This window comes from Haliotis rufescens, unplaced genomic scaffold (genome assembly GCF_023055435.1).
Source record: "Haliotis rufescens isolate VD_foot unplaced genomic scaffold, xgHalRufe1.0.p SCAF_12, whole genome shotgun sequence".
In the NCBI taxonomy this organism is placed as follows: domain Eukaryota; kingdom Metazoa; phylum Mollusca; class Gastropoda; order Lepetellida; family Haliotidae; genus Haliotis; species Haliotis rufescens.
This window is the reverse complement of record NW_025963802.1, coordinates 11,932,978-11,949,655: the sequence shown is the minus strand read 5'-3', so window position 1 is coordinate 11,949,655 and position 16,678 is coordinate 11,932,978. Positions and strand designations below refer to the sequence as shown.

Here is a 16,678-nt window from a genome sequence, read left to right as displayed (position 1 = left end):
ATAGAATAGGGAACCAGGGCACCCTGGCTCTAGTTAATATGATAGGGAACCTCGTTACCTTGCCTCTAGTTAATATAATAGGGAACCGAACACCATGACTCAAAAAGAGGACATAAGTAAGGAACTTCCGAGTTTAGGGTAGTCATCTAGTCATACCAATTTATTTTGCCGCAATTTGCTGTTCGTCCTGTTTATGTTTCTAGGTGTGTTAAGCCAATACCTCTGCTCATGGGTTCCTATGTTGACTTGTACCAAATGTTCTCGTCTTTGGTCAGGTGACCACTTGACTTGCCTTTGCATGTGTTTGTGACGATTGCGACCGTTGGGGCAGGATACGAACATGGATGAGTCATGCACGGTTAAAAACAGCGGCAAAAAAAAGATTTCCATCATCATGAGAAATATCTGCTGAAAGGAAAATACATAGTGCGATTCCGACTACACCATTAGCATGTGTTTATGAATCCCTGTCGAATATATGCTGAGGAAAGTCAAGTGTTCACATAAATTGTTCTAGTGTCTGGAGTCGCTTTGCATATGGGTATAACTAGGAACACCACGGATCTCTCCCATAGCTTGTTATGGCTGACTTGGTTACGGCAGCATTTCTCCTCTCTTACCAGCTGACTTTGGGTTTCATATCAATGGTGTCCATTCTTCTATATTACCAGAGCACCAGGGAACCAGAGCACCTGACTCTCGTTTATACACGAGGGAACCAGAGCAATTTCCCTCAGGTTAATTGAACTTTGGGTTTCATATCAATGTTGTCCATTCTTCTATATTAACAAACTGACTTAGTGATTCATTTCAGTGATTGTCTATCTTCTATGCTAACGAGGTGACGTCTGTTTCGTGTCTCCTATACTATCAGCTGACGTTAATAGTATTATATGGCAGCTATGTTCGTTATCCTCTTTTACCGAGCTGTCTCATATCAATGACCTTGCTGATTAAATATGTCGTATCTATTCCGACGTCTTTGTCTTCTCTGTGGTTAAGCCCCGCCGTGATATTGCTGGAATATTGCTAAAAGCGGCGTAAAACTCACTCACTCACTCACTCACTCTCTGTGGTTAAGCGGACTAGGTATGCGGACCAGGTATGCGCTCAGCATTAGGGGACTGGTCAGTATAATGTGTCTGAGCCTCAGCGAGCAAGCACCAACCATCTGGCAAGTCCGGTCGACCACAAATAGATAAAACACACATACACAGACAGAGACACACAGAGACACACAGACACAAACACAGACACACACAGACACATACATACGCACACACGGACTTGTCCGTGGCGATACAAGCGACAATAATCGTGAATGGGAGGTTAAACTCCGCGTCTGCTTCTTCAAATAGTATGATTTATATCTCTATCAAACAGTTAATGCCTGTTTTAATAACATTGACACAATGTCTCAGTTTCCATAACACACTAACTACAAGGTCCAGACTTGGGCTGGAAATGGACAACAAACACAAAGACATCGTAGCCCTTTTAATACTAATGGGTTCTTTAGTACAAAAATGCGTGATATCTGTGCTTTATACACAATCTTCGAAAGCAGGGACATTAATGCTTTGATGAGTACAACGACTAAAGACATAAATTATCTACTGTCACATTAACCACCTGCCATCTACACGATGTGGGATTGCCTGTAATGTAATACTGATAACAATGCGTCTGCCCTTGCTGTACTGATACGGTAATGCACATGTTTATAACACTAGACGATCGAAGTCCAGAGTGACTGATCATCAGTGGTACGATATCCACCATGGTGAAAGGCTGCTTCCTCTTGCTCCTCTACTACACATGTCTCGCGTCATGTTACACTAACCCGAAAGGAGCAGCTCCTCCAAACTTCATATTTATAGTGGCAGATGACCTGGGCTGGAATGATGTCGGGTTCAGGAATCCACAGATGAGAACACCGAACCTGGACCGTCTTGCCCATGAGGGTGTCATCCTGAACTCTTCCTATGTCCAGCCTGTCTGTTCTCCCTCCAGGAGTTGTTTCATGACCGGATACTTCCCCTACAGGACCGGACTCCAAGATGGCGTTGTTAATGTTGAACAGCCGAAGTTCTTACCCCTAAATTTCACTACACTTCCTGAAGCGCTGAACCAGCTTGGATACGTGAGTCACATAGTTGGTAAGTGGCACCTGGGGTATTGTAACTGGAGCTATACACCAACGTACAGAGGTTTTCAATCATTTCTAGGGTACTATTCAGGAGCTGAAGATTATTACACCCACTATCGTAAAGACACGTTTAATTACACTAGCCTTGATTTCCGAACGGACAAGGCGCCTTTAACTACCCGTAGAGGTGAATATTCAGCTAATATTTTCGCAAAAAAAGCAATTGACATCATCCGGTCACATAAACAAAACCAATCGTTATTCCTCTATCTGCCGTTCCAGTCTGTACACGAGCCGTTGCAGGTGCCAGGGGAGTACGAGGACAGATGTAACCACATACAAGATCTTCACAGGAGAATTTATTGTGGGATGGTAAATGCTTTAGATGAGGCTGTTGGCAACATCACGGATGCTTTAGTTGAGACTGGCTTGATGGAGAACCTGCTAATGGTGTTTACTACAGATAACGGGGGTCCAACCTACATTGCGGCCAATAATCTACCACTACGTGGTGCTAAGACAACACTATGGGAAGGGGGCACAAAGGGCACAGCATTCATCTACAGCAAGAACCTACTTAAAAAGAAGGGATATTTGAACACTGGGATGATGCATGCGGTGGACTGGTACCCTACCTTGCTGCAGATTGCTGGAGGAGATCTTGGGAATATTATTGACAGAGATGGAGTAGGTCAGGCAGACATGTTGTTGAATGGAGGTCCTAGTAAAAGGGGTGGTTTTGTGTATAATTATTACAGCGGAAAAAGAAATGGTTCAGCCGCGATTCGCTATGGTCACCTTAAGTTGATTCAAGGATCCCCTGGCAAATACAGTGACTGGACACCTCTGCCAAAGTTAGGGCAAGAGCCACCGATCTTGGCAGAAGAAGAATTCCCACCGTACATGCTCTTCAATATCTCTTCCGATCCCACAGAGCACTTTGATCTGTCGACCAAATTCCCTGAACTTGTGGAAGGGATGAAGGTTAAACTGGAGGAATGGAGAAAACGAGGAATACCCGCCCAGGATCCACCAACGGATCCGAAGTCAAATCCAGCTAACTATGGGGGTGTATGGAGTCCTGGTTGGTGTTAGTGAAATGAGCACTGTTGTTTGATACATGGTGATTTGTGATGGCTTCAAAACATGCTCTACAGTGAATCAGGGAAGGATGTTCGATTCTCATTTGTTAAGTAGATATTTAAAGTAAGGATATGATTTATGGATGAACAACTTCTTTATTACAATTAGGAGCGACGTTTCAGTGTAGGTTCTAACATCGTGAGCAACACAACACATCAAGCAGGTGATGTACCGAGTATGATTAACAATTATATATACAGATAGGAGGCAGCTCCAAAACAGCTCTATCAGACCATATCCGCGAAAACCCAAGCCAAAGCATCCAGTGGGATAAAGTCAAAGCCCTCACCAACAACCCCAAAGACTTCAAAATCAGAAAACTACAGGAAGCGATCAACATCAAAAGACTTCAACCGTCAATCAACCGTAAACAAGGCTATTACATACACCCGGCACCATCAATTCATCAGAGATCCCAATGAGGCATAATCCTTATGTTTATGTTATACTTGCTTCATCCTTTTGTTTATGTTACTGACTTCGCAGGTCAATATGTTTACTACCCTTTTTGTGTACAAAACAGGCTTCTCCACTTCTGTAACAACATCTGATATCTACTCTACTGTATAAACACTGCCTCCTACCTGTATATAAACTTGTCAACCAACTCTGTACATCACATGGAATATGAATAGGAGATGATATATACCTGTATGTGCCAGGCAATAAAACATCACGACAATCATATTTTGTCTGTGCGTATGAATGAAAGAATTCTTTCGGTACGTTGCCCTTGTTTTAATTAACATCTGCAGGCATATTTGTAATGTATGAATGGGTTGAACAATGTACATACAGTAGTAAATCCAATAAAGCTTTGTACACAACTGCCTAAAAGTTCATTCCCCTAACACGCGTTGAGATCGCGTGTAACACGCATGTGACACGGATGCTCAACGGGTTGCACACGGGTTGAGCACACGTTGAACACGCGTGTGCAACGGGTGTGCAGCGCGTGTGCAACCCGTTGAGCACGCGTGGGTCACTCGTGTAACATGGGAGCGGGTTTCAGTTGAAGTTGGCAAATATATCAAATGAATAGTGAGATAAATCAAAACAGTGAGATGTGAATCTTGAGTTAATGAGCGGCCGTTGACCTGTGTTCACCAGGCCATAAACACAAGATCGGCCCGTCTTAATTAGTGTTCGGTTGCTGGACTTTTATGGCATGAACCAATCCACGAGGGTCCAGTCTAGTCATTGTGGCTACCCGCCAGTAGAACAGTAGTGTTTAGTACGAGTTTATTGTTAGGGGAACCCCCGAGTTGATACGATTGTCCCGGGTTGGTAAATGTTCGCCATTAATGAAGTGATTGTTTGTGGATTGCGGACATATTCGTTTTAACTTTTCCCCACGCGAGTCATTCCAGGTGACTGCAAATATAACGTTTTCTATTCGCCAAATTTAAGCTTTAGAAAGTACAACTATGATACAACAGTCACCACTACTTATGTCTTATTATTTCACATTGGAATATGTCCCATTTTCCCTCGCCCTACTTTCTGTTTGGTATTTTGTAAGTATGGGATAAAACACGTCCGAGGGTTGTTATGATATTTAAAACCCGCATCCCCAAGGATTTTCCGAATGGAAAGGGTTTAAAATATCATAACAGCCCGAGGGGAAGGGTTTTATCTTACTTATAAACCGATTTTGAACCTTAAAATTACCCCCAAACTAAATTTCAACCCATTATAAGTGTACAATAAGGCACCTCCAAGGGTTCTTATCACACGTATAACACGCAACCCAAGGATAACGGTTTTAGATATCATAAACACCCGAGGGGAAGTGTTTTATCTAACTTATGAACCGAAAAAAGAAACTTAAAACAACATTTATCAACATTTTTATGTTTCGAACATACTTTCCCTGAACCTTAGGAAACGGGCGTAAAATATCTGTTGCTGGCGTACGGATCTTGAAAAGGACATTCTAAAAAGCAGTGCGGCTAATAACACCTCTGTAACCTTGTGGTACACACGCTGGGCTACAGATATGACGGTTGCGAGTTCGATCCTCGGGAATATGAAGAAAACATTTGTCATTTGATTTTACATTTCATATCATGTTACAATCTGAACGGAAGTTATATTAATAAAATACCCGGGACATAATATAATATCCCTGGAATATTATAACACATTATATAGCAAATATGACTTGAATATCCTATAAAATCCCAGGGACATTACAACGTCCCTGTTTATGAGATTTACCCCTACCGGAGAACAATAGGATGACGTCACCGGAGGTTTATAAGAATTATTAAGAGAAAGTTTTGTGTGGGACTCTAACATTTATCACTAATTCTAAGAGGATATTGGAAATGAATGAAACAGCCATATTGTCTCACTGTTAATAGAATTTGAGATCTTCAGAATTAACCTGGTGTGACCATGTAGACAGAATATCGTTAGGGTTTTTGATTTTTACATTTGCCCAATGACCATGGTGATTATTGCTGGGGATACCAAAGGTGACAGTTTACTATTAGAGGAAATTGGTTGTGAGTACTTATACCGTGTGGGTAGGATATCTTTAGGATTTTCATCCTTTCTTTCTCTGTGGGTAATCCTTTCACGTTGATGAAAGGAAATCATTCAACCAGGTCATGACAATGGTTATGCGCCAGGCTCGGGATCGCGAAAAGATCACTGGAGGTGTTGATGGAGGTTGGACGTGCAGCATACAGCATTTCCAGTGTAGGCTGGCACCTTGTCTTTGTTTCACTCGGTTTTAAAAACCTTGATCTACAAGGCTACGGCCACCACGCCATTCACAGGTGCATTTGTCTATTTACAATGAAGTTGTTTTGCGTTCCCAGTACTTATAATAAACTATATTACTGATTACTTGTTAATTGGTCACTGCAAGTTCCTTAATTATTGCAATTTCAGTGAACTGGGTATATTCACATGTTAACTTTCATAGGTTGTGATGGATACTAGTAAAATCCTCAGCTGAGTTTACTCACTAACTACTGAGAGCGTTTTTGGCATGAGTGCTTAAAGAAGCGGCGTAAAACCATGCTCACTCACAGTAACTGTTAATCCTCTGCAGTGTGCTGGCAAATTGGGGATAAACCTGTGACAATCAAACTTAGTTAGAATCCTTGTTTATCTGTGACATCTTCAAACTGGTCACATTTTAGTAAACTTGAAAAGTGATGATGAATTTTAATATTCATGTTATTATAGTTTTTCAAATTGTAAATAAAACTTTCATAAAATTGTGCTACACTCTCTGGAAAAATGAATTGTCTGTGGGTAAGTTTATAACTCACGTCACATCAGCATTTTTTCAGTTATATTGCGGCGAAATAATTGCAAGCTTTTGGGACTACATGAAACATGGCTGCTTTTATTTTTCTTATACAGGTGCTTGACTGCCTCAGTTGTGCATGATAAAATTATTGTGTGAACAAATCAGTCAGGTTTGCAACAATAGATGAATAAGTTGATAAATTTGGACCGCAGTTACCGATTAACAACTAAAGACATGGAGACAGGTCGTCGATATATAACAAACGTTATGGTCCTGTTAAGACGATAGACAGTTAGAACGTTGGAGTAAATGACCCTATCTTGTAGGGTCAATCGCTTTTTACTAACTACATGTACTGTGAGCGTTTTTGGCATGACTGCTTAAAGAAGCCGCGTAAAACCATGCTCACTCACGGTAACTGTTAATCCTCTGCAGTGTGCTGGCAAATTGGGGAAAAACCTGTGACAATCAAACTTAGTTAGAATCCTTGTTTATCTGTGACATCTTCCAACTGGTGACATTTTAGTAAACTTGAAAAGTGATGATGAATTTTAATATTCATATTATTATAGTTTATCAAGTTGTCATAGCGACTGATTTACGACTACCATTGTCTGAAGAACATTTGATTCCAAAGGCTAATTACCCTGTAGCCATGACATGTATATGTCTCCATAACTTAATTGTCATAAGACCCGTGAAGATTCCGGGCTAGAATAGGTCTTCAGCAACCCATGCTTGCCGAAAAAGGCGACTTTGCTTGTCATAAAAGGCGACTAACGGGATCAGGTGGTCAGGCTTGCTGACTTGGTTGATGCATGTCATCGATCCCAATTGCGTGGATCGATGCTCATGATATTAATCACTGGATTGTCTGGTCCAGACTCGATTGTTTACAGACCGCCGTCATATAGCTGGACCATTGCTGAGTGCGGCGTTAAACAACAAACCAACCAACCATTGTTGTTCATTACTATATATGTGTTACCATTACGCGGTGTTAGTCAAGCTTGGTATTCCGAGCATTGGTGTAAGGACAACCTCGAGCAGGATGTACCGCTCATAGGAAACGTCCTGAGGTTGAGCTGGAGCTCCGCTCACCTCAGGTATGCCTGAGCTGGAAGATTCGCTCATCGCTGTGTTTGTGTTGTCAGAGCAGGTATTCCGCTCATTGTGCAATTGTTGTTAATTGTTTACATGTTGTGGATAAGTGTTCCGGGACAGTGATGTCCGTTTTGTCGTTTATTCCCTCAAGAGCTAATTCCCCGTCAACATGAGCGTTGACAAACGTGTAAATAAAGCTTTAATAAAATTGTGCGACACTCTCTCGAAAAATGTTTTGTCTGTGTCAAGTTTAATGTCACGACACATCAGCATTGTTTAAGTTGAATTGCGGCGAAATAGTTGCCTGCGTCTTGGACTGCATGTGACATGGCTGCTTTTACATTTCTTATACAGGTGCTTGACTGCCTCAGTCGTAGCATTTTTATTGTGTAAACAAATCAGTCAAGTTTGCAACAATAGATGAATAAGTTGATAAATTTGGACCGCAGTTACCGACATAGAGACAGGGAGTCGATATATAACAAACGGTATGGTAATGTTAAGACGGTTGACAGTTAGAACGCTGCAGTAAATGACCCTATAGTGTAGGGTCAATCGCTTTTGACATGTTTAATCTCACTCTAAGGCACACGACAAGTCAAAACTGGCCGCCCTGATTATGTTCTTATATTCATGTTTGACAGCAACTATGCTCGTGAATTTCAGAGACAGATATGATATTTTTACCTTGAAGTTATTACAATCAGCGAAAATGTCTTCAATTTCCAGTTTGTTTAATAGTACAAAAATAAGTGTGTTAAAAATCTATCAACGTTTTCTTTTATTGAACACAATATTTGAACTGTATTGTTGTAAATAATCTGGCCTTAAACATATTTATTTATGATCGTCATATGCCACGGTCTGTGGCCAAAAAGTTATGTGTTTTGACCTCTATTATCCCTACTGACGCTATCATAATGTTCAATTTCAGTCTGCCACGCCAAACGTGAATAAACGTTATACATGTGTTTATAAACCACGCATATACATGTATGTATGAAACATTCTAGTTAATTGTGGATACACTGGGCACATATACATAACAAAACCCCGTGACCGAGGAATTGGTGCCTTGATATACAACGAGGAAGAATCTTGTTTATTTTCAGGTCATCCTGATCATCGTTTACTCCTACTACATGCATGGTTAGAGGCAAGATCAAAGGCACCGCCCAGCATTTATTACAGGGTTGTCCGTTTCGCTTTAAACCATCATCCCTACCCAGTCGGTAGGGGTTATGTAATCGTTGCCCACCCAACTGTGTCCAGTCTGCCCCGGGGTTTGATACGGTGTCAGTGTCAAATAGTTTGGTGATAGTTGTGCAAATATTCGTTGTATATCGAATATTTGTGTTACTAACTATCTCTATTTGCTGAAAGAAAACGGATATTATCAACAGTAAGTCAGTCAACTGGAAGATCCACTGCCTGCTACATTCCTTAAATAGGCTAAATGGTCCTGTTTGTGTGTACTAGACGTAACATCCGAAGACTAATTAAGTCAATTTTAAGACAGTACAGACTATGGAGCCGAAAGGTTATGTCCAGAACGCATCTGCTGTGTCTAAGAGGATGTCTATGACCTGAAATGTTATAACGTTAGATCGCGAGGGGAGGGAAGTTGTCACAGAAAAACACGGATGCTAACCAAGTCTGATCTTCTTTTACCATAATGGAATGCATGAACTGGTTGAGTTACCTCTTTCCATCAGAATTACCTTCAGAGAAAGAAAGGGCTAAAAATCCTGAAGATATCCTGTATACATGGTATTAAGTATTCACTACCAATTTCCTCTAATAATAAAATGTTACCTTTGACATCACTCAGCACCAATACTCAGCAGGATCATTGGGGCAATCAAAAAAAAATACAACACCTAATGTGAAACCCCCAGTGATTGTTAAGATAACAAATATTATCTGCAGTCAGACAACATGACAGTCTGTATGCATTTCCAGTATCCTCCAGTAAATAGTGGGTAATGTCAGAATGACACCCTCTGGAAAGTACCTCTAGCCCCCCACCGAACCTCCTCTTATTAACTTTTACCAAAAACAAACAAAAAGTGGGTTGTGGGGAAATGTCCAGCATTGAATATAAAGAGAACTATTTTTTTGTAACGAGTTACGGTACTTCACTAAATACCCTTATGGACCTTCTATTATAAGAAATACATCTTTTTGTAGGCCTTTTAATTTCAACGGTTATATGCTACTGACGTTTAACTGTATCTAATTTTACCGTAAAAATAGGTGTTGCAATATGTTAATGTGTCAAATGTATATAAATTTATCTTCACACGCAGCGCTTGATGCATTAACATTCATATATTATCATCATCAACTTTTAGGTGTTACGTCAACTTCACAGTCCTGCATTTTTTTTAAACAATATTTATTTCCACTTGGTACAGTGAAAGGGGATTGATAAACAGGCAGAGCCTAGCTAGATACATATATTTCTCCGACAAAATCCGAACAAGCAGCAGTAGTATAATTATACAGTACAGTATAGACTTGGCATTAAGTCATATGTGGTACATCAAGGGTAAACAGTTTTTAGTGAGATTTATATAAGAGTGCATGTTTAGACAAATCTTTTGCTCATAGAGAAGAAATGATGTACAGAGTCAACGATATTCAGCAGTATTTCTTCGTCTTGGCTGACGTTACCAAACAGGACGGTTCGTAGGTCATATCCATTAACATAATAATAGCTTTCAGATCTAATCTAAGTATAATTTTGGCAAGTAAATAGGTAGTGTAAAGCACTTTCGTTGAAAAAACCCCATGAACATTCAGCATTATCGCTAATAAATCTTTCAAATTTGTGACCGTTCAGATCACTACATTTAGTCTTAACTTACAGTGGATTATCTGATTTACGCGTGAACCAGTAGTCTTAAATATGTCAGGCACTTCTGATTTAATACACTTATACAGTTTTTTTGAACTGAGATAATGAAGCAGCGTCTCTCAAAGTAGAATCTAGTACATTCCAGGCGGAGACTGTGGAAGGTAATTAGGCTCATAGTATTCGTTTGTGTTACGTGTTTCATAATGTGGGCGATCCAAGGTTTCTACAGGTACCATATCACATAAATAATTTGGCGCTGTCCCACTTTTCATTTTATAAAAATGCATAATTTGTGAAAGTGTCGTCTCTCAGCCAAGGAGGATAGTCCGGTTTCGTTATATTATTTCGTATGACTTGTGCCCCTCACGGCACCACATATTGTCCTAAGTGCATCTAGATGTAACATTTCCAGGGACAATTCTTGACCCTTTGTTCATTTATTTCATATATGGTCACTGTTATCAAACAAGGGTTATATGAATGAACAATAGAACGTATGTAGACTGTGTCTGTTCAAACGATATTTCAGATTACGAAAGCAATTTATCAATGGGCTAACCTTGGCAGTTAGATTTTCAGTATGTCTATTACAATGCTCATCACTTTGTTAACTTAGCCCGAGATGTTTGTGGCTATTAACATTCTTTATTTTTACATCATTCATGAACAGATCAGGCAGGACAGTGACGTTACGTTTTCTTGAAAATTGAATTGCTTCTGTTTTATCGGGATTAAAGTTTTAGCCCATTGAGACATTCGTTCCAAATCACAATTAATTGAAATACGTGTTGATAATGGATCATCAATTATGACATATAGCGAAGCATCGTCAGCAAACAATTTTACATTACATTTAATGTCACAGACGATATCATTAATGAATACTAAAAATAATAAGGGCCCTAACACTGAACCTTGAGGAACACCAGCAAGTACAGGTTTAACATTCGATTTGTGTCCATTAATAACTGTATGTTGCTTTCTACCCGTTAAGTAACTTTGGAACCATTATAAGAGAGTCCCTTTTATCCCGCACTTGCTTAATTTATGTAACAAACCTTTGTGCCAAACACGATCGAAAGCTTTAATAATGTCACAGATTATTGCCATTACTTCCTTTCCATCATCTAAGGCATTACCTTTGAAATCATAAAGATTGGTCAGTTGGTAAGCAGTTGAGTCGCCGGCGGTAAACCCTGATTGCAAACAAGAAATAACTTGATTATCCAAGAAATGGTTGTGCACATGTTTTAGGACACACTTTTCAAATACTTTCGATAGCCAACTCGTGTGCGCGATCGGTCTGTAGTTACAACAAACATGGATGTCACTTTTCTGATAAATTGGGATTACTGACGACTGTTTCCAAGGCATAGGAAGGATATGTTAGGACAGGGATAAATTATATAACTTTACAAGTGGTTTCGATAAAACAATAGTCAATGTCTTTAATAGACGATTATTTATCATATAAGGACCAGTAGATTTCGATACGTCAAATGACAACAATACATCCTCTATTTCTTTCTCAGATAAACATCTGGAACTGAGGCTTGTTCTACGAAATAACCATTAAGAACATTTGCTTTATCAATATCGTCCTCATGGGGGGGGGGGGGGGACTGGCGACTACGTTTTCTTGACGTTTGAAGATAGTCTTTAATTAGCCGCCACCAAGTGTTCTTACCCTTGTGTAGTATCTACAATATCGTCAATTTTGGAATTAAATTCAGATTTGCATTTTCGAATTTCAGAGATGACTAAATTACGCGTTCTGAACTGCTCCCAGTGACCTGCTACATTTTTACGTTTTGGCTTCTTGTTAAATCCTATTCCGCTTCCTCATCAATTTTCGAATATGTCCGTTCATCCAGGGTGCATATTCGTAAACCTTGTTTGGTATACACTGTTTAAATATTGTCTTAACTGTATTAGTAACATTTTCGGTAATAACATTTATATCATCAGCAGCAAACAAGGATTCCCAATCTATATTATTGCTAAATTCTATCAATTGTTATTTATTAATTCCATTTTAATCATAGATAGTTCTCATGAAGGATCTACTTTTCATCTTTTGATATTTTAAATTAACAAATATTGAGCAATGATCAATGCAAAAGGGGGATTAACTCCTGACATGCTGACCAAGTCTGGACATGAGACAAATATAAGGTCAATAAGTGCAGAAGACGTACTCGTTATCCTTGTTGGATCCTTAATAATTTGTATGTATGTCAGTATCACTGAGTAAGTTGACATTAAAGTCTCCAATGGCAACTATTTAAATATTATCATCGACAGCTAGAGAGACCGACTGGTCAGTCAGGTCCCAATAATGTAGGTCGAAGGAAGCTCTATAAAACGTACCAATTAACAATTTTTGGTTACGTGATGTAATCTGAACCCAAACCGCTTCATGACGTGGCAAGTCAGTCCTGCGCAATAAGTGTAAAGTATCCCTAACGTATACTGCAACTCCGCCTCCTCTAGTGGGGCGGACCCGTGAAGATCCGGGGTAGAATAGATCTTCAGCAACCCAATGGCATGCTTGCCGTAAAAGGCCACTATGCTTGTCGGAAAAGGCGACTAACGGGATCGGGTGGTCAGGCTCGCTGACTTGGTTGATGCATGCCATCGATCCAAATTGCATGGATCAATGCTCATGATATTAATCACTGGATTGTCTGGTCTAGATTCGATTAATTACAGACCGCCGTCATATAGCTGGAATATTGCTGAGTGCTGCGTTAAACAACAAACCAACCAAATCTAGTGGGGCGGCCCTTACGTAGAGGCAGATGGTAACCAGGTAGTGGAATGTCCTCGTCTCTAATGCCACTATGCAGCCATGTTACGGAAATACATACAATATCATAATCGTGAAGTTCGGCATTGATTAAATCGATTTTACCTTGTAGGTTACAGACATTGATATGAACAATACTTAAATCTGAATACTCAGGGCCTGGATGGGGATGAATAACTCCACAACATAATAATAATAGTAACGCTAACTGGATGCCTCTGATGCCAAAAATACAGCATAACAAAGTAAGAATATAAGAAAAGCCATCCAATCCATATTTAGCATTACTGAGTACCTTCAGATGAAATGTCCCAATCCTTTGACGATATTATGCTATATCAACTCCCATGAGAGATTATGTCGTAGAGATAATGTTTATCTGAAAAAAGGACTGGGTATGAAGTGGCAATGATAATTACAATATTATTCTGCGAACATAACTGTAAAGCCAGATTATCTGTTTGAGATCTAACTAAACATACATACTCCCTGCTGCATAGATACTGATCGACCAGCGCTAAATGATCGTACAACAAATATATACATGCTTTGTGTCTACAAAGCAAAACATAATTAAATTGACACAATATACACCTATCCAATATTGAGACAGATGAGACATCAATGTAATAATAATATTTAATAAACAGAAATTGGTCAAATCTGTACAAATATATATTGAACATAAATTATGACAGTACATAATACGCATTTCTGTGTAATGGACACTCAGATTATTGCTCAGTGAAGCGTTAAACAAGACACGAACCAATCAATATCATTCTACAACATGTAGCTTAAAGGGCATTTGGAGGACATACTTCGCGTGAGGAACATGGCAAAACGCTGCTTATTGTTGCTCTTTTCCTATGCATGTCTCTCAACAGTTAACTCTAGCCCAAAAGAAGCATCACCACCAAATATAATATTTGTAGTTGCAGATGATTTGGGCTGGAATGATGTCGGGTTCCGGAATCCACAGATGAGAACACCGAACCTGGACCGTCTTGCCCATGAGGGTGTCATCCTGAACTCTTCCTATGTCCAGCCTGTCTGTTCTCCCTCCAGGAGCTGTTTCATGACCGGATACTTCCCCTACAGGACCGGACTCCAAGATGGCGTTATTAATGTTGAACAGCCGAAGTTCTTGCCCCTAAATTTCACTACACTTCCCGAAGCGCTGAACCAGCTTGGATACGTGAGTCACATAGTTGGTAAGTGGCACCTGGGGTATTGTAACTGGAGCTATACACCAACGTACAGAGGTTTTCAATCATTTCTAGGGTACTTTTCAGGAGCTGAAGATTATTACAGTCACATTAGACATACCTCGTCTAATTACACTGGCCTGGATTTCCGAATGGACAAGAAACCGCTTAAGTTTTATGATGGTGATTACTCTGCCAATGTTTTTGCAGGTAGAGCTGTTGACATCATTCGTTCGCATGACAGATCCCAATCTTTATTCCTCTATCTGCCTTTCCAGTCTGTTCACACGCCTTTGCAGGTTCCAAAGAGGTATGAGAATATATGCAGTCACATTCCACATCGCGACCGGAGAATGTATTGTGGGATGGTAAATGCTTTGGATGAGGCTGTTGGCAACATCACGGATGCTTTAGTTGAGACTGGCTTGATGGAGAACCTGCTCATGGTGTTTACTACAGATAACGGGGGTCCAACCTACGTTGCGGCCAATAATCTACCACTACGTGGTGCTAAGACAACACTATGGGAAGGGGGCACAAAGGGCACAGCATTCATCTACAGCAAGAACCTACTTACAAAGAAGGGATATTTGAACACTGGGATGATGCATGCGGTGGACTGGTACCCTACCTTGCTGCAGATTGCTGGAGGAGATCTTGGGAATATTATTGACAGAGATGGAGTGGGTCAGGCAGACATGTTGTTGAATGGAGGTCCAAGTAAAAGGGATGGTTTTGTGTATAATTATTACAGCGGAAAAAGAAATGGTTCAGCGGCGATTCGCTATGGTCACCTAAAGTTGATTCAAGGATCCCCTGGCAACTACAGTGACTGGACACCTCTGCCCAAGTTAGGGCAAGAGCCACTGGTCTTGGAAGACGAGATAGAATTCCCACCGTACATGCTCTTCAATATCACTTCCGATCCTACAGAGCACTTTGATCTGTCGGCCAAATACCCTGAGCTTGTGGATGAGATGAAGGTTAAACTGGAAGAATGGAGGAAACGAGGAATACCCGCCCAGAATCCACCAAAAGATCCGAAGTCAAATCCAGCCAACTATGGGGGTGTATGGAGTCCTGGTTGGTGTTAGTGAAATGGGCACTGTTGTTTGATACATGGTGATTTGTGACGGCTTCAAAACATGCTTTTCAGTGAATCAGGGAAATGTTTGATTCTGATTTGTTAAAGAGATATTTAAAACCACAAAAAAACACCTCTGATTGAAAGCGCTGATAATGACTTGACGGTCACATCACCGTGGATGTTAATATGTATAGACTGCTTGAAATAAAGAGAATATGTGGAATTATAAATTACAAAATCCAGAGTTATGATTGCTACTTTCTCAATAGTATGTGAGAGTGTATTCCAAGTTATGGGATACAGGAACCTCAGGTTTGGCGCTCTTCTATATTCCGACTCTGACATCATATTGATTTCCTCCTAGTGACGTCATGCAAAGTGCCTTTCTTTGTGTGCGCACATATCATAGGCAAAGTAGTTGTGTTAAACACTCTTTTGCCGGTCACATAAGCATGTATAATGTATTAAATAGCATAGTCAGAGCAACACTTGTTTTCAAGGAAATTATATGTGTTTCATAAATTAATACAACTCACGTATTTGAGGTATGTCAGCAATGTCATTTTTTTATATTATCAGCTGACTTTGTATTTCATGTCGGTGATTTCAGTACTCGTACATGTATATTACATACCTGACTGTAACAGTATTTGATGGCAACGATGTCTTTAATCCTATTTTAGCTAGCGTACTTAGTGATTCATATCAATGACCTAGCTGATTATGTGTTAAATTTAGTCCGTTTTTGCTTTTTTCTGTGGGTAAGCTGACTTGGTAAAACCATGCAAACATGAATGGAAACATGTCCTGGCTAAGGGCATTGACGATTAAGGCGTTGCCCATTAGCCGTGGCAGGAATCTAGAACTTGGGTTCAAATGTGAGATTCGCTCTGATCATGGCCATAGGTTTGTCTGCACCATTCCCGCGCTTTTTGGTTTTACCAAAGTGGTAAACGGCTGCTACATGTACCTTCTGTTCCGACTTTCATCCAACATCAACATGACACATCGTGATATAACTAAATACCTTTCAAAGTGACATTAAATCAA

General features: G+C 40.0%; 1 protein-coding gene across 1 annotated transcript; it reads left to right on the top strand.

Annotated features, from left to right (window-relative positions):
* Positions 1-1,769: 1,769 nt before the first annotated feature.
* LOC124143395 (arylsulfatase B-like) lies at positions 1,770-15,843 on the top strand. The gene is made up of 2 exons (XM_048393367.1): positions 1,770-2,521; positions 14,910-15,843. The coding sequence occupies exons 1-2, from the start codon at positions 1,781-1,783 to the stop codon at positions 15,633-15,635; spliced, it is 1,467 nt and encodes a 488-aa protein (XP_048249324.1). The 5' UTR covers positions 1,770-1,780; the 3' UTR covers positions 15,636-15,843.
* The last annotated feature ends 835 nt before the right edge of the window (positions 15,844-16,678 follow it).